This window comes from Eurytemora carolleeae, unplaced genomic scaffold, assembly GCF_000591075.1.
Source record: "Eurytemora carolleeae unplaced genomic scaffold, Eaff_2.0 scaffold566, whole genome shotgun sequence".
In the NCBI taxonomy this organism is placed as follows: domain Eukaryota; kingdom Metazoa; phylum Arthropoda; class Copepoda; order Calanoida; family Temoridae; genus Eurytemora; species Eurytemora carolleeae.
This window is the reverse complement of record NW_019396457.1, coordinates 22,619-43,447: the sequence shown is the minus strand read 5'-3', so window position 1 is coordinate 43,447 and position 20,829 is coordinate 22,619. Positions and strand designations below refer to the sequence as shown.

At 34.1% G+C, this 20,829-nt stretch overlaps 1 protein-coding gene across 6 annotated transcripts; it reads right to left on the bottom strand.

The window, feature by feature from the left end:
• Positions 1-277: 277 nt before the first annotated feature.
• On the bottom strand, positions 278-20,519 carry LOC111703645 (uncharacterized). 6 transcript variants are annotated; one of them, XM_023475662.1, is made up of 27 exons: positions 20,061-20,519; positions 19,481-19,541; positions 18,534-18,625; positions 18,084-18,149; positions 16,443-17,018; positions 15,816-15,853; positions 15,299-15,377; positions 13,920-14,971; positions 13,742-13,824; positions 13,049-13,306; positions 12,837-12,915; positions 12,408-12,516; positions 11,900-12,254; positions 11,214-11,564; positions 10,785-10,834; positions 9,856-10,645; positions 9,369-9,443; positions 8,534-8,593; positions 7,981-8,051; positions 7,260-7,374; positions 7,110-7,151; positions 6,243-6,822; positions 5,487-5,708; positions 4,579-5,411; positions 2,424-4,348; positions 1,669-1,721; positions 278-665 (listed from the first exon to the last, which is right to left on the bottom strand). In XM_023475662.1, the coding sequence occupies exons 5-27, from the start codon at positions 16,477-16,479 to the stop codon at positions 543-545; spliced, it is 7,380 nt and encodes a 2,459-aa protein (XP_023331430.1). In that variant the 5' UTR covers positions 16,480-17,018; positions 18,084-18,149; positions 18,534-18,625; positions 19,481-19,541; positions 20,061-20,519; the 3' UTR covers positions 278-542. The 6 variants fall into 6 exon arrangements, with proteins under 6 accessions (XP_023331430.1, XP_023331431.1, XP_023331426.1 ...); XM_023475663.1 differs by having other exon boundaries at positions 4,579-5,708; positions 9,856-10,069; positions 10,583-10,645; XM_023475658.1 differs by having other exon boundaries at positions 4,579-5,708.
• Positions 20,520-20,829: the final 310 nt, after the last annotated feature.

Here is a 20,829-nt window from a genome sequence, read left to right as displayed (position 1 = left end):
GGCTATGAGTTGAACCCCGATCTTACGAGACTTCAATGTTGAGCTTCATGATATTTTGTTCAATAATTTTGAACTTCTGTAAAATCTTCAGAAGCGATTATTTGTGAGAGCATAGTGTTAAACTTCTGCAAACGAAGAAGGAATACCCGGAAAGAATTTGTCCATCCAAATTAAACATTTTTCATGGTACATCTTGTTCAGCGCATACTAATCCACTTTTTCGCCATTAAACATTTTTTTCTAGAACTTTTAAAAAATAACATTCTAATACAAATGGTGGATATTTTCAAGTATATTAATTATTGACAAAAAACAAAACGAATAAAAAAATCACAATTGTAACGGAATCGACAAAAAAATACATTGTAAGATAACTGTTAACAGGAGGTTGAACGTAGAAAATGTTATACATTTTACTCATAGCTTTCCATTTTTAATATCTCTTTTTGAGATTACTAGGACTTCAGATTTGGGCTTAACACAGAGGTTGAGTCAACTAGAGGCATAGGATACCCCGGTCCTTCCTCAGTAGAATTAGTAGATTAGATATCTGACTCCGACAGTATAGGATCCAACTCCGGGTCTACCATGAGCCTGATCGGTCCTAACATAGATTGACATCCGTCCTTTAACTTCTCTGGAACCATCATATCCTCCACAAATACCTAGTCAAATTACTGTGTTATACAATTATGAATTATTAAATAAAAGTTTCAAATAATTTGGAAGTAAGTCGATGGATATTTTTTAAGAAGTCTCCTATTCGTCAAATAAATGATTATCCTAACTACAATTCAACACCTTCCAATATCAAGTCCAATGTTTTCACAAAACTGAAAAAATCCACAAAATTAAGATTTTCTGTCACAACATGCGATAATTGTATTCACCGAAAGAATTAGTTGCACCTAAATAGGCATCTTTCAACGGTCAGATTAAGAATTAGTTGCCCTTGAATAGGCATCTTTCAACGGTCAGATTAAGAATTAGTTGCCCCTGAATAGGCATCTTTCAACGGTCAGATTAAGAATTAATTTAGGCAGAAATCAAGGTTTTACTTGTAAACTGTATATTCCTAATTTGTTCAACCTAATTTGAATCAACTTATATATCAATTCACAACAATACTTAACAGTTTATTGTAGAACGAAGCAACCAAATACATTTTTCTCATCTTTCTTACAGAATTTTTTTAAGTAAAACATCTTCACCAACATTTCTCGGAAACAGGGTTAAAAGAAAATTGTTAAATGGCGCTTTTTTAGGTTTTGTAATAAGGTTTCAATGAATAATATTGCTAAAAATAAATAATTACTAGAACTATTGATCCGCGGATTTGAGGAGTAAAATATATTTTAAAAAATAAATTGACCTCAAAACCAAATTCTTGCCTCAATGGTAGTTAAATTCAATTGATCTCTCACTGCCCAGTTTCAGCGAAAACAAAAAAGATAAAAAGGAAAAATGTTTGTGAAAATAATTATGTCAAACTTTAGCGGGAGTATTTCTAAGCTGATCCGGATCTATTTTTACTGAACGGATCCGGGATCCGGATCTATTTTTTACTGAACGGATCCGGGATCCGGATCTATTTTTTACTGAACGGATCCGGGATCCGGATCCGCGTCAAAATGATATGGATGTAAAATTTACTGTTATCTTTAATACCTGGGTAGCACTATATGGGCCTGCACTAGTAATAAAAGGATGCAAGCCTTCACCTAAATCATTAACATTTGCTATTTTGTCATGAATACGGGGGGAGGGGGCGTATTACTTTCGCCAGAAAGTTTAGTCCTATTGATTAAAAATAAAAATAAAAACTAATTGATTTTAACTGGAAAGACTACAATAAACTTCCTGTTGAATTAACTACAGTGGTCGGCGATTATATCAATATAATAAATATGATTTTTATTTAATAATGCTTTGATCACTAACGAGCATTTTTCAAATTTTTAATTTACAGTTTACAGAGAGAAGCTGATAATTGACAACTTCGTTATTGGTTTTAACGGGTAACACTTCGAAAAATGATCCGAGGCAGAATTTCTTCTGGGGTAATTACTCGCTTCAGCCTTCCTAGCTATGTACATCCTTAAAATCATCTCTGGATCGTTCTTTTTGTGTCTCTGCTGTTTAGAAAGATAAGAATAAATCAAAATTGAAATAGAAAGTCGTCTTCATGGTAACAAAATATACGAAAACGACTGTATATAAGTGTATATGACATATATGATCTACACAATCCTGATAAATAAACCAGTCTCAACAAAGGAATTAAGTCCTTGCCACAAACTCTGATTTTCAACCCAATGTAGACCTTGGATATTTCAAATTATAAATTCTGTTATATAACCATCAGGTTGCAAAGATGTAGGGATTAGAAAATAGAGTTTGTGGCAAAGACCCAATTCCTTTACCTGTTACTGTTAGAGGATCTTCTTCATTCATCCCAGAAGCATTCTCAGCGGACGAACATTTATAAAGGACATCAGGAGATCTCTCAGTTAATCCTGGTTTCAGAGTAACAGGAGATCTCTCAGTTAATCCTGGTTTCAAAGTATCAGGAGATCTCTCAGTTAATCCTGGTTTCAGTGTATCAGGAGATTTCTCAGTTAATCCTGGTTTCAGAGTATCAGGAGATCTCTCAGTTAATCCTGGTTTCAGAGTATCAGGAGATCTCTCAGTTAATCCTGGTTTCAGTGTATCAGGAGATCTCTCAGTTAATCCTGGTTTCAGTGTATCAGGAGATTTCTCAGTTAGTTCTGGTTTCAGTTTATCTTGAGATTTCTCAGTTGATCCTGGTTTCAGTGTATCAGGAGATTTCTCAGTTAATCCTGGTTTCAGTGTATCATAAGATTTCTCAGTTAATCCTGGTTTCACTTTATCAGGAGATTTCTCAGTTAATCCTGGTTTCAGTGTATCAGGAGATTTCTCGGTTAATCCTGGTTTCAGTGTATCAGGAGATTTCTCAGTTAATTCTGGTTTCAATGTATCAGGAGATTTCTCAGTTAGTTCTGGTTTCAGTTTATCAGGAGATTTCTCAGTTGATCCTGGTTTCAGTGTATCAGGAGATTTCTCAGTTGATCCTGGTTTCAGTGTATCAGGAGATTTCTCAGGCGAGGATCCATCAGCAAGTAATTCTGGAGCTTTCGCACTACAAGATGATTCTTTTTCAAGAATTAATGAAAATTTTTCCTGGGCTTTCTCGGATAATGATCCTTGCTCCAGTATCTCTGGAGCTTTTTCAGTGAAGGATTCTTTATCCAGTATCTCTTGAGCTTTCTCAGTGAAGGTTCCTTTATCCAGTATCTCTGGAGCTTTATCAGTGAAGGATCCTTTATCCAGTATCTCTGGAGCTTTATCAGTGAAGGATTCTTTATCAAGTATCTCTGGAGCTTTATCAGTGAAGGATTCTTTATCAAGTATCTCTGGAGCTTTCTCAGTGAAGGATTCTTTATCCAGTATCTCAGGAGCTTTCTCAGTAAAGAATTCTTTATCTAGTATCTCTGGAGCTTTCTTATCAGGGGATCCTTTCTCCAGTATCTCAGGAGCTTTCTTAGTAGAGGATCCTTTCTCCAGGATCTCTGAAGCTTTCTTATCATGGGATTCCTTATACAGTAAATCTGGAGCTTTCTTAGTAAGGGATCCTGTATCCGGTATCTCAGGAGCTTTCTTAGTAAAGGATCCAGTATCCGGTATCTCAGGAGCTTTCTTAGTAGAGGATCCTTTCTTCAGTATCTCTGAAGCTTTCTTAATAGAGGTTCCTTTATCCAGTATCTCAGGAGCTTTCTTAGTAGAGGATCCTTCATCCAGTATCTCTGGAGCTTTCTTAGTAAGGGATCCTGTATCCGGTATCTCAGAAGCTTTATTAGTAGAGGATCCTTTCTCCAGTATCTCAGGAGCTTTCTTAGTAGAGGATCCTTTCTCCAGGATCTCTGAAGCTTTCTTATCAGGGGATTCCTTATCCAGTAAATCTGGAGCTTTCTTAGTAAGGGATCCAGTATCCGGTATCTTAGGAGCTTTCTTAGTAGAGGATCCTTTCTTCAGTATCTCTGAGGTAATACTTGTGGAAGAACTTTGATCCAGTAACTGAGAAGCATTTCTTTTCAACTTATGGTGCTGTGGAACAAGAGGTGGATCTCTCAGAGCTCCAATAGATGAAGAAGCTGAGACGTCAAACCTTGGAGAAATAACAAGTGCAGATGCCGCGTAGTTTGAGAACTCAACATTTATCTTAGGAGAGGCTTTAGTGTGATTTCCTGTTCTTTGAGATTGAGTTTTAGGTGGAAGAGATCTATCCGGAATCTTATTCTGTGCAAGTTCAGTCTTCTCATTCGCTCTCCTAAACGTTTTGCGAAACATTATTTCTGATGAAAATATCAATTATCATCGCTATTTTGGGCAAATTTGATGTTTTATATGATCTCGAAATGATTTTTAGTGAATTGTGGGGAAAAAATGAAAAATTGAACATCAACATTTAAAAGGCAAGTTTATTATCCTTTTCTTTTTAAATATACACCTCTCTGGAATCAATTCAAGAACACTAATTGTTAAATAAAATGTGTTTACCTGGGTCCTGTAATTTTGGTCCTCGGCTTTTTGTTGACACTCTGTTCTAATAATTCTGAAGGCCTGCTGCTACGTTCTCTCATTTTCTTACTTGCAGTGCCTCGGTTTCCTTGTCCCAGGTTGCTTGCAGTCATTATTTTTGATATGCTAGAACTTCCTACTTCAGATTCCTTTGCTCCAAGTCCAGTTGGTTGAATATTTTTAGACATCAAGCTTGCTTTGCTTTTCTCTACATCTATGGAAGATCTTTGTGAACTAACTTCTCTAGATCTTTTTACGGTTAGAACCTTTGTTATGGGCTTGGTAAAAGGTTCCTTTTCCTTCCCTGTGTTTTTCATCCTTTGAACTTTCACACCAAGGCGTCCAAGGCCAGAACCTGTTTTGGACCTGGATTCAGATTTTCCTTTCATGCACTTAGTTGCATTCATTGGTTCATGAGTATGCGCAGTTGGTTCTGTCAGACTAAGACCATGTCGGGAATCTGAGTTGCTCCTGGTTCGTTTTAGTGCACCAGAATTCCTTTGATTCAAACTTTTCACTGAGGGGCATCTCATTTCCCTGGTAAAAGTAGTGGTTATGTTTCCTAAAGGTTCGTAAGTTTCCTGTCTTATCCTAGCAGCAGATCTAGTTGTATATCCTGAACCACCATGGCTTTCAACACATTTTGGAAGTTCCAGATTGTCTCCATCACTTATTACCTTTGGTTTACTTAGATCATTCAGTACAGGAGAGGAGTTACAAGTAATAACCTTCTCATCAAATGGTTCATGGGCTTTGGAGAGTTTTGAAAGATCCCTCATCTTGATTGAATGAGTGGAAGTTTTTGGAAGAACCTTCTTCAGGGATGGTTTATTATCTTCTGGAAGCTCAACTATTTGCTCGTTAGATCTGGAAATTTCTGGAAGAACCTTCTTCAGGGATGGTTTATTATCTTCTGGAAGCTCAACTATTTGCTTGTTAGATCTGGAAGTTTCTGGAAGAACCTTCTTCAGGGATGGTTTATTATCTTTTGGAGCCTCAATTATTTGCTCGTTAGATCTGGAAATTGTAGTACATTCATTCAGAGCTTCAAAAGCAGTGATCTTCTCAACAGATTTGTTAGAGTTATGACTCAACTTCTGAACCTTAACCTTGAGAAACAAGAAATTAGAAATCAGCATCTAATGATCTACATTCTACATTATTACAACTAATTCCATTTATATCTTAAAGAAAATTATTCTCCCGGAGACTTGAATTTAATGAATTCGAGCTTCATTGCTGAACTATCTACTGTCGGTTCAAATTTAAACCAAAACTTTAAAGTTAAAGATTGAGAAAAGATTTGAATTTGTGATTCAAATTTGATTCGACGGTGGTAGGTTGTTCAAATTCATTAAATTCGGTCCCGCCCAAACCCATCCTTTCTTGCAATTAAATGAATAGTACTACAGACTAGCAATGCAATAAAAAAAACCTATGGGCCTTCAATCTAAATTTTGTTGATTGTCATGGACAATTAACAAGGACAACTTAAATTTTAAAAAGTTTAAATAGGATTTTAAATAGTTTTTACTTAAGAAATTTTTTAAAAACAACTTAGACATTTCTAGCAGGTAAATCTGTATAACCATAATGAAAAGGCCTTTTAAAATCCCATTTGAACCAGATGATAAAAACTTTACCTTATGAACATCCAAGATGTGTCTTGGAACACTCTTCCTTTGCATTTTCTTGAGGCAGACTGGACATGTTGTTAATGAGTATCTATGCTTCACATTTTCCTGAACTGGGTTGATCTTCTGTTTAGTCTGCCTTACTTTGCATGATCTTTCAGTAATTAGTTTAGAATCATCTTTCCCTGGAAGCTCTGATTGAGTACCATTGCAGGAATTAGGCTCATCAGAACATTGGATAATATCAGGCACAGGTTCAATTATAGTTACAGGTTTAGGAGGAGGTGTTACTTCCATATTACTTTCAGGGTTCTCTTCATGTTCAACAACTTTCTTCGTTTCGACCGATTTCTTTACTCTAGATTTGAGTTTTATTCTTTGACCCTTATCTGTTTTTCTAATTGCTCCGTTCGTTAGTCTGGGGAAAGATTTCTGTATGCTTCTATCATTTCTGCCTTTCTTGCATTCCATTAATCCATTTTGACCGGGGTTGTGGTGGTTATTCTGATTATCCTTACAGTCTGTGTTTATATTTTCATCCTGGTGGATTTTATCCATTGGTTCAAGGGCAATGTCTTCAACCCACTTCCTTTATAACACAAATTAAATTCAATACATGTATGTATATTGTATATCTTATATATTTTTCTTTTTATTTTATTTTTTGTTTTATCTGATTAACATTAACAAAACTATCCATTCAGGCACAACAAAATGGTAAAGAAAGAGTAAAATCTGCAAAATCTTGAATTGGGTAAGTTTAAAAATGTACTTCAATGGGAAAAAATGGCCAGATATGAAAAACTATGAGTGCAAAAGGTCGCTAAATCAAAAAATAACAAATTTTGAGAAGTCTTAAACAAATATTTTATTTACCTTTCCAAAGTTTGAATGATATTGAGTAGATGCTGAGCATTTCTAAATTAATTAAAGGTCTCAATTACTTATTTATAATTATTGGCATAAAAAGTCATTAACATAATTTCTTTCTGCAACTGTTTTACAATTCTAATTAATCATTGTTACCTAGTGAGTGAATGTTGTGCTCCGAATCTGTTGAGACAGTTTGTCTGTATAAACTGGAAACCATCTTTAAAATCTACCATGGAACCAAACTCATTTCGGAGCAACCGGTCACCAACTTAACAAGACTTTTGTAAATCGAGACTTTTGGTTAGAATGGCGCTCAAAGTCAAGACTAAACTCAATATCCACAATGTAAACTCTTTAATTAAAAGATTTTAATTTAATTCTGGGGATCCTCAAAAAATATTTGGAGAAATAATTAAAATGTAAGTTAAAGAAAGTGATGATTGAACCAGATTTATAATAAATGTCTATTGTCCAGTGTAATTTTATATAGAAAAGGCATCACATATTAGGGTAATATCAATTCTATGAGGAAAGAAACTTCACAAAAAAATACAGCGCTAAATTCAGTAGGAATTTCCACTAAAATTGAAGCATCCCAGCATCTGGAATCTATTTTCCAGTGGCCGAATTTAAAGAATTTGAGCGGCGGTTTAAATTTAAGCCGCGGCTTAAAGATGGTTGGTTCCATTTAAAATGGTATAAAATGATTCAAGATTTAAGCCAGCACTTAATTTAAACCGGGTTTTGGCAGATTTAAACTGCGGCTCAAATTCTTTAAATTCCATCTCAGGACAGTTAAAAAGTAAATGGATTATGCACTGAATGTAACAAAGAGGCCTCTTTTTTTCATAGTAAAATAAAAAATGAAACTTACTCTCACTGATGTCCAAAAAATTGGCAGGCTCTGAATAGTATAGTGATTCCTTCCAGTTCGTATCATCACTCCTATAAAAACAAATAAATTGAGTTTATAAATTCAGTCTTAAATATTTCTTTTATAATGTACACTACACAATTTGTTAGAAGAACTGTAGCTAAAATTGATCCATCAAGAAATGTTGCACGTAAGACTTTCCAATCTTGACTAGAAACCCCAAATGTTTTTGAAGTTTCAACAAAGTGGCTGAAAGAATGTATTAGCAAATAATTAAAAAATAAATAAAAACATAAACAAAGAAAAAGAGTTTTTGATCCAAATACAAACCTTTTAGTATATTAAAAGTTGTCTATTCAGTATTAAGTTTTTATAAATTTAATTATACCATTTAATTTTTGTTCAGAGATTGAAAATAAAAACAAAACCTTTTGGCAGAATATTTTGAACAAGATGTTTTTTAAATTATTTGACATTTTTCATCTTATAAAGTTCTTCTGGACCCCCCCCCCCCTTTTAATGTTTTTTTATTTGAAGTTTCAATATGGTTTACCTAAAGTGGGTTGCAGCCTTACTACTCTCCACCATCTCATACATCAAGGATAGTCTCTTACTGAACAAAAAAGACCAACATTAAAATACTAGAATTCGATATCTTTACAAAGTTAAGAATAAAGATTAAACCAATTTGCTCTGGGACTTTCAGGTTGAAAATGTTAACCATTGAAAAAAAGAAGTAAGAAAACTCTTATTTAGGCTTCTTTAAGTCCCCTAAAGGCAAATCATAACAAATTTAGAAGAAATAAACAACAACAAAAAATGTTGTTTGATGGGTTTTAATGGGTTTTAGTTCGAATTTTGCAAGGTTTTTTACCCAGAAAATTGCAAGTTATTACATCTTTGCCCTAATCCACCCTGAAGCCTAATCTCCAACAGGCAAAGTATTCACTGATCAAATCTATAATCTATGGATAAATTTAGCTTGTCTGTCTATTTGTTAGTATCCAATAAACGTCAGAACGGCTGAACCGATCAGGCCAAAATTTTGTGTGAGACCTGACATGGCCCCAAGGAAGGTTTATGAATGATCAAAATGTTAAATATTTGTCTCCATCAAAATTTGATTTTCATTAAATTTTTGAACATTTTAAAAATCCACAAAATTTGTGTTCAAATCCGCGAGAACTTTTTTTGTTTAGTTTTACAATGTACACAAAGAGAACATGTTCACAATTAAAATAGAAGATGGGCACGAAGCGCCCTAAAAGGCTAGTACTATTAAAATTCTATTACACAAACAAACAACATTGGAATAAAACAGGGTTACCCCACCCTGGGTCAATTAAAAGGAACTGTAATGTTAACCACAAATGTCCAAAATTCTGAACCTGAGAGTTGAGTTCTTCCATCCCCTGGAAATCCTGTCTGAATGTCTCTTCTTATCCCTAGAAGGAGAACCAAACCTACGAGTAGGAGGTATGTATTTTCTTTAGTACTTAGGATCCCGATCTGGCTCAATAGGATCTTCAACATTTTGGCTTCCTGGATTCTGGATCCTGAATCCGGATTAAGATCCATTGTCAAGGGTAGATCCAGGATCCGCATTCGCATCAAAATAAAATGGATCATAAGCACTGGTTTCCTTTAAGTAACATTTCCTTCCAAATTCTCAAACCCTTATTTGGGCAAGATAAATAATTACAAAGAATAAAAATACATATCATGATCGAAACAGACAGGAAACTTGCCATTTTAAGTCCAATTTCCCCCCCAACAATCTTTTGAAACAATTTTTACCCTGCAGAGAAATTACTTAAAAATATATACCCCTGAAAAACAAGAAAATAATGTTAAGTTTAAATATTATTTGTCTACCTGACATTGTTTAATTGTTGGATCTCTTTCACCATCCACTCCTCCTGTACTCCAACTTCATTTAGCTTAGATACTTCAGATCCCTTCCACTCCTCCTGTACTCCAACTTCATTTAGCTTAGATACTCCAGATCCCTTCCACTCCTCCTGTACTCCATCTCCACCTAGATTGGATTTTCCTGATCCCTTCCACTCCTCTTGTACTCCATCTCCACCTAGATTAGATCCTCTGGATACCATCAACTCATCCTGTACTCCATCTAAACCTAGCTTGGATCCTCCAGATCCTATCAACTCCTCCTGTACTCCATCTACACCTAGATTTGATCCTCCAGATCCCATTAACTCCTCTTTTACTCCATCTACACCTAGATTGGATCCTCCAGATTCTATCAACTCCTCTTGAACTCCATATACACCCAACTTGAATCCTCCATACCCCATCAACTCCTCCTGTACTCTATCTACACCTAGCCTAGATCCTCCAGATCCATTCCATTCCTCTTTTAGTCCGTCTCCACCTAGTTTAGATTTTCCAGATCCAATCATCTTCTCCTGTACTCCATCTTTACCTAGCTTTGATTTCCCAGATCCCTTCCACTCCTCCTTTACTTTGTCTTTACCTAGATTAGACTTCCAAAATCCTATTCTTTCCTCATGTACCACTTCTTTATCTAGCTTAGATACTCCAAATTCCATCAGTCCATTGATTTTGGATCTATACCCACCTTTAGAGTTTATCATGTCAAGAGCAGTGAACAGACTAATCCCTTGTCTTGGAACTACTGGGCCTAAAGCAAATATAATAAATGGCATGGTGGTTCTCAAATCATAACCGTAAAAATTCTTTCTCGCAAAATTGGTAGGGAAGACAAGGTCAGGAAAAGGAGAAAACGAAATAAAACTGATTTACTTTGAAAAACATTTTACCTGTATTTTCTAAATCCAAGTTGGGCACTTCAGATGGAACTTGTTGCTCACTAAAACAAATAATATGTTAGGAATTATTTTAATTCTCATAAAATTAGAAAAAGCGGTTAAGTGCATGATTGATATGCAGACATATAAATAATGCATGAGAAATAAACCTTAGACTATTTTATCTATTAATTGGACTGGAAAATTTTTCTAAGTTAACAACAAAATTTTAGATGACAACTTGGTCCAAACGTATCAGGCAAACTTATTTGTAGATATGATAATAAAACATTTAAAATTAAAATTTAGTCAACAATCTATCAAGCCACAAAGAAAAGGGTGTAACTTGAAATTATTTTGAATTAAGTAGCCTTAATTTAAAATAATTTCAATTGTGAATGTAACAAAAAAAGAATTATTTGACTTAATTTTAGCACTGACCTAAGTTTAAGCTTCTTAACCCCTTGCACCTCTCTTGGTACATCCTTTCTTCTTCTATTTCTTTCTTTCAAGTTTCTTAGATTGGATCCAACTTTGTTCTCTTCCAGCTCTCTGGCTTTAAATGTTGGTTTCTTTATACGCTTTGATCTTACAGATTTATTACAATCTTTGGGGTCCACCAGTTTGACATTGCAATCCATTCTTTCTTGCCACTGATTCCCTTCAGCCTTGCCTTCAATATCTGCTCTATCTTTGGGTGTAATGTTAACTTTTCTAGTTTGCCCCAGCAATCTGGGATCCTTAGTTTTCTGTAGAAGTCTTGTGGATACATCACTTGATGTATTGCAGCTACTAGAATGATAAAAAAATAAAAAATGAATATTCTTAAAAGGACTATTTAGGTAATTTCGAGTGATCCTCTTTTTAACAGATTACACCTTGATTCACAATAATTTAGTACCCATTAAAATCAATCCTAAATCTAAGTAACCATTATGTGAATTTCCTTTCTAACTTTCACAAGAGAAAAAAAGGACAATCATTTTTACGGAGACAGAAGATTAAAGTTGCCTTGTGAATTAGGCATGTTCTTCATGTAATCGTAGGTCATTTCAGTCAGGTGAAACTACAATTTGTAGAAGAAAAAATGTTGAGAAATGTAAATGCTAAGAGGTAAAAAAATAAACCTTGTGTCACTTTCTTGATAAGCCGCATAATCACTTGTTGACTCGGTTGAGAAGGATTCATCACATACATCTTTTTGTTCCCTGTCATCATGTACTACTGGAGACTGGAACAGGTTCCTGGTTACACTTCTCACTTTACTACCATAATCAATTAACCTACTTGATGATGATGCTTCAGGAGTACTGAACTTTTTCAACTCGCCGCATGAAGTTGGAACATGCATCTCTTGATATTCCTCTACTGGTATGTGGGCAAGCTGGTCAATGATATCGACATGTGGATCATGATGAGGAATATGTTCTTGATTAGGTTCAGGGTTTTTGACAGAAGGATATGGATCGGGAAGTTGATTATCTAAAATAATCTGATGTGTTACCATATTACCTTACCAAATAAGTTGTTTCATATCATATGATTACCCAATACAACAACAAAACTGTGAGAAATTTGTGTGTACAACACCCTTATTCATATGTGAATAAAAAGATTGTTTTATATTTTTAGTACCTGAATTACCATATTCTGTGTGTTCAGAACCAATCAAGAGTAGATCATCAAAACCTTGATCTAACAATGGGCCCATCATACTTGAAAAACTACTCAATGGATTTTCAATCTGATATAAAAAAATAGACCAAATTATTTTATAAAATCAAAATAATTTTTATCTTTCCACAAGGAGTAGGAAGCTGGAAAATGTGTTGAAATAGAAGGGGAAAAAAGAAACTTCTTAAATCTTTTTGACATTTTGTCCAGAGGTATTACTTTCCACAAATATTTGATTATTTTGAAAATGCTATTTCTCCCTGATTTTATTTATTACCCAAATATGTATTGCTTAAGTAATGGAAAACATAATGTTGAGAATTCAGGAGGATTGTGGAAGTTTATTTAAAGAAATATTTTCAATCTGAAATTTCACTAGTTATATTGTACCTCTGTTTCTTTTGAAGAAGTGGAAGTAGATTCAAGAGGTATCTCTTTAGGCATATAGAAATCTACATACGGATCATTCCTAAATATTTAATCAATATTAACATTTAACATTTAGTATGAGAATTAAAATCTTAATAATATCCATAAGGGATTTTTCTCAAAAATAAGATCCACGAAAAATAGTTTCTTAAAAAATTGACTAATAAAGATACCTAATAGTTTCTGCAATACTTGGATCTAATATGGCAAACACTGAATCTGAGTTCTTCATGAAGAAGTAGGATTCGACTGGTTCAAGACTCCAAGATGTCTGGGTGCCTATGCTTGTAACTTCATTTCTCCTGTTGGAGCTGGGGTTTAAAGGAACATTTCCAGCACTCTTTAGTCCCACTCTATTTTGGATCATTTCTCTGGATTTTAAATTATTACCAGGTTTTGTCTGTACTTGCCTTTCTCGTTGCTGCAAAATCCTGGAAAATTATTTCAAGATTTTAGCAAGAAGGCAGGTGCTAACAATTTCTAAGCCTAGTTGCATATTACTCTCACACAAAACACCCAAAGCAGATATGAATTGTGTACACACTAATTTCTTATATAGTCACCAAATAAATCCTTTTCAGGCAGAAACCTTGTGTTTTTTTTTATCTTTAAGAAAATTCTTTCCGTCTCAGTTTAAAAATGCACATTTGTTTTATAAAATTAAGCTCACCATACTTGGGTTCCTATATACTATCTTTGAACCATAAAAAGTATTTTTGTAATCCTCTTTGCAAGGTATCTGCTGGATAACTCAAATATTCCAAAAATCTCTTTTAGTTGCTATACAGAAGGCTTTTACTCAATGCCTTACTTTGTAAAATCTTATTTAAAGTGTCAAGACAAAAAATCCCAAAACTTTTTATCACCTGACTTCTGGGAGTTGCTGAAGGGTATTTTTCACAGGATGAATAGTAGTTCTTAGGTCACTTCTTCCACAAGCAGTAAACCCCTAAAAATATTGACTAAAAAAAAGGCAACCTAGAAAACAAAAGATTTATATATACTCTGGATTTTGCTTCACTTTTAATTTTGAAATATAATAACCTGCATTTCCTTAGAAGATCTGCTCTTGGAATTAGTCTGTCTCTCACTGGCATAACTGGCCAAATTTGGAGGCCTTTGCTGAGAAGGCTGTGTCATAATAGCTGCAAGTGACACAGTACGATGGATTTGTGTGTGTGTCAAAGAACTTTTTTGATCAGAAGGTTTCTTCATTTGAGGGACAAATGTAGGAGGCCTGTAAGGTTGACATTCTTTTGGTTGATACGGGTTTGACGTTGATGGTAAACTTGTCTGCTGTCTTCTTGAACCCCACCCGTGATTATGATTTGAGGAATAGTTCATAATCTGGGGAAGCAGCCATGAAGAAATAGGTGGAAAGGATTTGCAAATTGGATTCTGGTTTTGTGGTCTTTGGTTGCTAGTGTGGTCTGCAACAAAATCAGGCTGGAGTGGTTTACATGTGACCTGAAATTTGGAATCCTGATGTGTGGAGGGTATAGGAAGCTGATGTGAATTTAGTTGTGAACTGAACTGGTTCAAGGTTTGGTTTCGCTCTGTAAGTGTGGATTTCTGGGACACTTGATGATGATGAATTGAGGTTTGTGGTTGAGAAATTAAGGCTGGTTGTTGTAGAATGAGTTCTGTAGGCTTGTAATTTGTTTTGGAAGGATTAAGACTCCTAAAGGAAGGTTTAGCCTGAATTACTGAGCACTGATTAGCAGAATATTGCTGACGACTGATCTGAGGCTGACTTAGCAGAGGCTCAGTCTTGTTTTGAGTAGGCTGGGTCTGACATGGCTGGAGCTGACCACCTTGCACATGATTCTGATTGACCTGAGGTTGTTGCTGAATAAACTGAAGTTTATTTTGACTATAAATGGCCTGGTGCTGGCGAAATTGAGACATATTTGATATATTTGGATGCCTGACTAATTCTCTTGGACGAATGTTGGATTGAAAATGATGTTGGCCTGATAGGAGCTGAGGTTGGTGAACATATTGATGATTGGGTAGAGGATGTTGAACAGAACCTGGAGAATACTCATTTTCCTTCTTCTGGGTATTATAAGTGTATCCTGTACTGTTCCCTAAATCTTACAAATAAAGCCATCTATTCATACATTTTGCTTGTCTATAAATCTGTTGGTTTGTATCCAATATAAAAGTAATAACTGCTGAACTGATCAAGCCCAATATTTATGAGGCAACTCACATGACCCCAGAGAAGGTTTATAGCTCGTAGAAGTTGAAAAATGTCAAAATTTATCATTGTTGAAAATGCACCAATTCAAAGATAAAAATTCGCAAAGATTTGTGATCAATTAAAAATAACGACGAAAGTTCAAAGCTAAAATTGATAAGAAAGGGCGCGTGAAAGCCAAGTGAACAGAAAAAGCACTATGAACTGAAAGTTATTTTGCCTGGATTTGAGTTAAATCTGAAGGAACCAAGATCATCTATCCTCAAATTAGGACCAGTCAGGAGGTTCTCAACAATTTCCTTAAATGGGATACAAAATAACTGAACTAAATATTAGTACTTCTTACATCTGCATCGGTGAGATGAGATATGAAATAAAGCCCACATAAAATCTTATTGATGGTTAATTCCCTTCACTAAACTACTGGTAGGTAGAAAACTAAATACTTGAAAAGATTATTGAAAAACAAAACGAAAGGGACTTGTAAAAAAGGAAACATTTTGGACATTTAAAATTTAAATCTAGTGAATCCAGGGACCAAATTTAATGATTTGGAGACGTAACTGAACTACCTATAGCCAGTTTGACACCTGAATCACCGATTCAAATCCTCACAAATCTTCAATTAATTAAATAGTTAAAGATTTGAACTGGTAGAGGTAGTTCAACGACCTAGCTCTATTTCAATAATTTTTGTCCTTGATCATCAAAACCATCAAAATATTTTGGATGCTTACAGGTTCACTGCCTTTAGATTCTGATCCATCTTCTGCATCTAATAACATTGAGATTTCATACTTTAACATCTTTTAAACTATTTTGACTTGAAATCTGATAAAAATAATGGGCGCTATCCATATTTCGCGATTTTAATAAAAAGTTAAAACATACATGTATGGTTTGGTATGAGTACTGCTCCGGTTTTTGAGTTATTTAAGAATTTGTGAAATTTCTGAAGGGTAAAAATGACCAACAGTTAACATTTTCGTTTAATTTGTTTTGTGTTTTGGTCATATTCTCAGAAAAATTTTATTATCTATATAAAAGTCCTTAATCAATATAATTTATATAGCTCTGTTGTACTTCAGAAACATTTTTTAAAATTCAAGTGAAAAATTAACATAATTATGCTCCTTTCAAAAAAATAGCAACAGTTTACAAGAACTTTTGAAAAATTACAAAAGTACAAAACTTAATGTCCTATATTATTGTTTCTAGAAGAGCTTTCAACACAATTTTTTTCGGTTCTTAATCGGCCTATAATTCACTTATCTGCAACAAGAGTTTTAAGCAAATCTATTTTTCTATGATCACAGTGCAGAGGACCACCATCAAAATATTTTAAATGTTGACAGGTTTACTACCTTCTGTTTCTGATCCATCTTCTGCACTTTGTGACATTGAGAGTTTAGAGGAGGATTCCAATCTAATTGAAGCGTCACTTACATAACAAAATCTTACATTTATCTGAAATGATTGTTATTCATCAAATCCAGGAACCTGAATACAAATTATACAATTTAGGGAACATGTAACAGATATGTAGCTAGAATAAATTTTGAAACATGTAAATATTTGAATGAAAAATACAATCATAGCTGTATATCAGTTTCACATAAAATCTTGTAAATCATAATGGTCTATTTACAATAATTAATTTATAGTTTGCTCCTTCATAAACAATGCAGACGAACATTCAGTCATCAATTCCGATACACATTATTATTGATCATCAGTGCCTAATTGTAATAAACTTAATAAGCATTGATAGTGTACAAATATTACAAAAGATTGCATAATATTCACTGGAAGTTCAACAATTATAAATACAAAACCATCAAACACAAAGTCTCCAATCTCCAAAATTCTGGGAAAGTCACCGTCTATTAAAAACAACTGACGCTTTTGTCTTTCCAGATGTTACAATCGTTGTCATCTTCCTGATATGAGTTAGAAGTTTTCAATTGTAAATTTTTACTTTAAATAACTGTTAAATCATCATATTTATGAACAATCATAAATGTAAAATGCAAGTATTGGCAATAGGCAAATCTGAGCTGAAAAGAAACTATGTTTTATTGGTTAAAGTTGTATCTTTTAATAAGTTATGGAGTATTAACTTCATATTCCTTAAATCAAATTTTCTTTCCAATGAATATGCCACTTCTGATCTTCCTGAGGGTTTACACTGTTTCAGTAGCGTACTTCCATATCTAATCATTTATCCCTATTGAGATAAGCTTTTGTGTGGAGTATCTTGAACGCTTTCTCATGATATTCAATGTAGGCACTTTTAAATTTAAGGATCAATGCTTGATCCCTACATTAAAGTTATCCCTGAAAGGTATGACGAACACAGAGAAGCAAAGAGGAATTTACCTAATCTGTGTCTGTGATTCTACCTGAGATAAAGATCAATGCTTGATCCAAGATTCACAACACAAAGGTCATGACTTCAGTGCTGAGCACTTTTGAATGGTGGATATCGGGATTAATGCTTGATCCACTCTTTTTCTTAATCACAAGATCAAATAAGGCTTGTTCTCAATATGTTATTAATCTCTATATTAATTAACCGATCGGGATTAATGATATCCCATTCTAAAGTTTTCAGCTCAGATCATTTTTTGTCTGGGCTATAATTTTTTGACAAAATTGACAATATGATTAAAAAAGGTGCTAAATTTGAGATATTTTCAATTTCCACTTGGGGTAGATAAAAAACCGGCCTCTATACCAAGTCCAGGGTCTAGGAAGATAATTTGCTAACAAAAACACCAGAATTATTTAGACACAAGGTTAAGATTATTTGAACCTCTGGAACAACTTGAAGCAGGGAGAGTTTGAGTTCCTAATCCCAAAAACTGCAGTACAATGTTACAAATAAATGAACAATCCCTTTAAGATTCAAAATTGTCAAGTAATTAATTCGGAATGAGGAAGAAATAAAGTAGTGAATGTGAAAATAAAAATAAAGTACAAATTTCAGCATAAATTTGTAATACCTGTACCAGATGCATGTAAATGTTCCAGAATCATTAAAACTAGATTCCTCAAACAAAATTCCAGGCCTGAGTATTTTTAAACAGTTTACAAGACAAAAGGATTTCTGAGGATCAAACTTGGACAAATAAAATAAGTTAAAACACAGTTTTAACTTAGTAAACTTTCCTTATCTCTGAATGGTAAATCAAGTTTCACAATAAAAAGAGAAGTTTAAATAATTGAGAATGTTATCAGATTCAAATTTGCTCTGGATCCAGATCCGGATCCTTTCTTAACTGGACAGATCAAGGATTCAAATTATATCCGCAACAGAATAGAATAGGTTTAAAACTTATATTTTTGTTAGGAGAAATCATTCCAAAAACGTACAGGCCAAGAATTTCATCCATAAGCATTTGGAAATTTTAAAATTAATTCTTTCTCTCTTGAATATTATGTGGAAACTGCACCTGATATTTTCAACACAGGATACATGACCGGGGCAGGTTCCAAAACTGAGAACAACTCTTCCACTTCCATCTGTAGTATCCTCAACATGCACCTAACCATTAACCAGAGCTTAGGATCCAAATCCATTGGATCCGCAACATTTTTATCCGCCAAAAAGCGCATCCATGGATCATGATCCAAGGTGCAAATTATCAACCAAAAACTGTAAAAAAAAATCATGCTCATAAGATCTAAATCTTAACTGTTGAAAAAAGAAAGATAATTAAAATTTCTTTATTTCTAAATAGTTCATCAAATTCTAGCATAAAAATAAACAAAAAATAAAAAAAAATGTTTGCAAATTCTTCTTTTGTTAAAAAAAATTAGTAAATCTTAAGAAAATGTTCAGATCCAGGATCTGGATCCGCATCAAGATGAATCGAAGCACTGCATATGACTTATTAATCTACACTTTAGTGTAGGGATTAAAAACGTAATTTCAAGTGACTCTCCATTTAGAATGTTTATTTCACTACAGAACCCTTAAAAGCATTGTCTGATTATGGTTGTTTTATTGGTTTCTCTATCTATTCGACAGGCGCATTTCTGCTTTAGGAAAAATGAAGGAAATGGATAGAACAACAACGATGTTATAATAGGTAAAGATTTTAGGGGTGCCGTGGAGAAGCACTTAAAATTACAACAGTCCTTTTATTGATTTCTTATAAGTATTCCCACTAATCTATGCTAACATAGGTCACAATTTATCATTACTTCCACAGATATAAAATTGCTTTAATTTCGGTTCCTGATCCGCTGTCTATTGTCAAATCATAATTCTATGTCAGAAGTCAGACTTATTGGACCATAAGACTAATTTTAAGTGGCCCTCCATGTAAAGAGAACAATGCCTGATTTACAACAGTTCAGTTGAATCTTACCAAATATTTAACGAAAATAAACTCACATGTTTAAGCTTGGTGTTCTGTTCAATGAGCTCATCTGACATTCCCAGTTCAGCCATTAACCTGCAAAATTTCATCTAAATTCTATGACAAACTAAAAAAAATATTTGAAAGTAAGATTAGGCCTTAGGATGCAGTGAAGGCTGTAAATGGGCTAGGGGTGACAAGAATAGGCCAGTTTTCCTCCTAGATTATATTATAAGCAGCACACTGTAAAAAGAAAAATTCATGGTTTTGTACTTTCAGAAGTAAAGTCTAGATTTAGGAGTTGAGTCTTGATTTAGGAGTTAGGTCTTGATTTCAGAGTTAAGTCTAGTTTTAGGAGTTAAGTCTAGATTTAGAAATTTGTTATTTCACAGTTTGCATTTAAAGAGTCTCAGTTTGGCATTGCCCAATTTTCTACCACTTGACGTTGAGGGGGGGGGGGAAGGGAATGATTAAACTGGAGGGGGAAAAAACAAGTTTTCTTATCCTTTTCATACTTTTCACCCAAAGGGTTTTTAAAAGAGGGGGAAAACGATTTTTCAGAAATATAAATTCCTATTCTTCAACAAAAGCGTTTTATATTTTTAAAAAACCTACTTTCTATACTTTTTGAAATCTGATGGTTGATTTCTGAGTTCAAAAAAGTAATCACCGGTCATACTCATTTTTTCTAAAACACAATTAAACAATAAAAACTATCAAAAGAATGTGAGCAGTTCTTAGGTGGGCATTTGACAGGTTATCACGGGTTATTTTACAATTTTAGTTATTATTTTATATGTGAAAATGCAGAAATCAGGGAACTGAAATGAGTAAAAGAGCTGAAATGGGAAAGTGTAGTACTTTCAAGAAGCAGTTCAATCATAACACAAAAAAAATATAAAAAGGTAAGAATGAAAACTTGAGATTAACTACGATAAAAAAAAATTAAGAAATTAATTCAATTTCTATTTTGGGGGAGGAATGGATTTGGGTTTTTTTTTACGATAGTATATAACCCTGGTTCTTGGCTATGCCTGAGTATTTAAAAATTTAAAAACAGTTTATTTAAACATTAAACATTTAGCTGTCCTGACCCATATCCTGCATCAGCACTTCCTTGAGAACCAACTCTATCTCTGCTCTCTCCTTCCTGCATGTAAATTGTAAATAGATTAATGGGGGAGATAATCGTATACAAGGGATTTTTATCTTAGGCATTACGAGGGGGGGGGAGGGGTGTTAATTTACCAAGTTTTTTTAGGGTCACGTGAAATTACACTTAAAGTCTCTTTAAAGAAAAATAAAGGAACAAACAAATTCAGGAATGAAATAAAGCGGAAGTACGACCAGGGGCGTACGAGGGGCCGCGCCCCCCCCCCCCCCC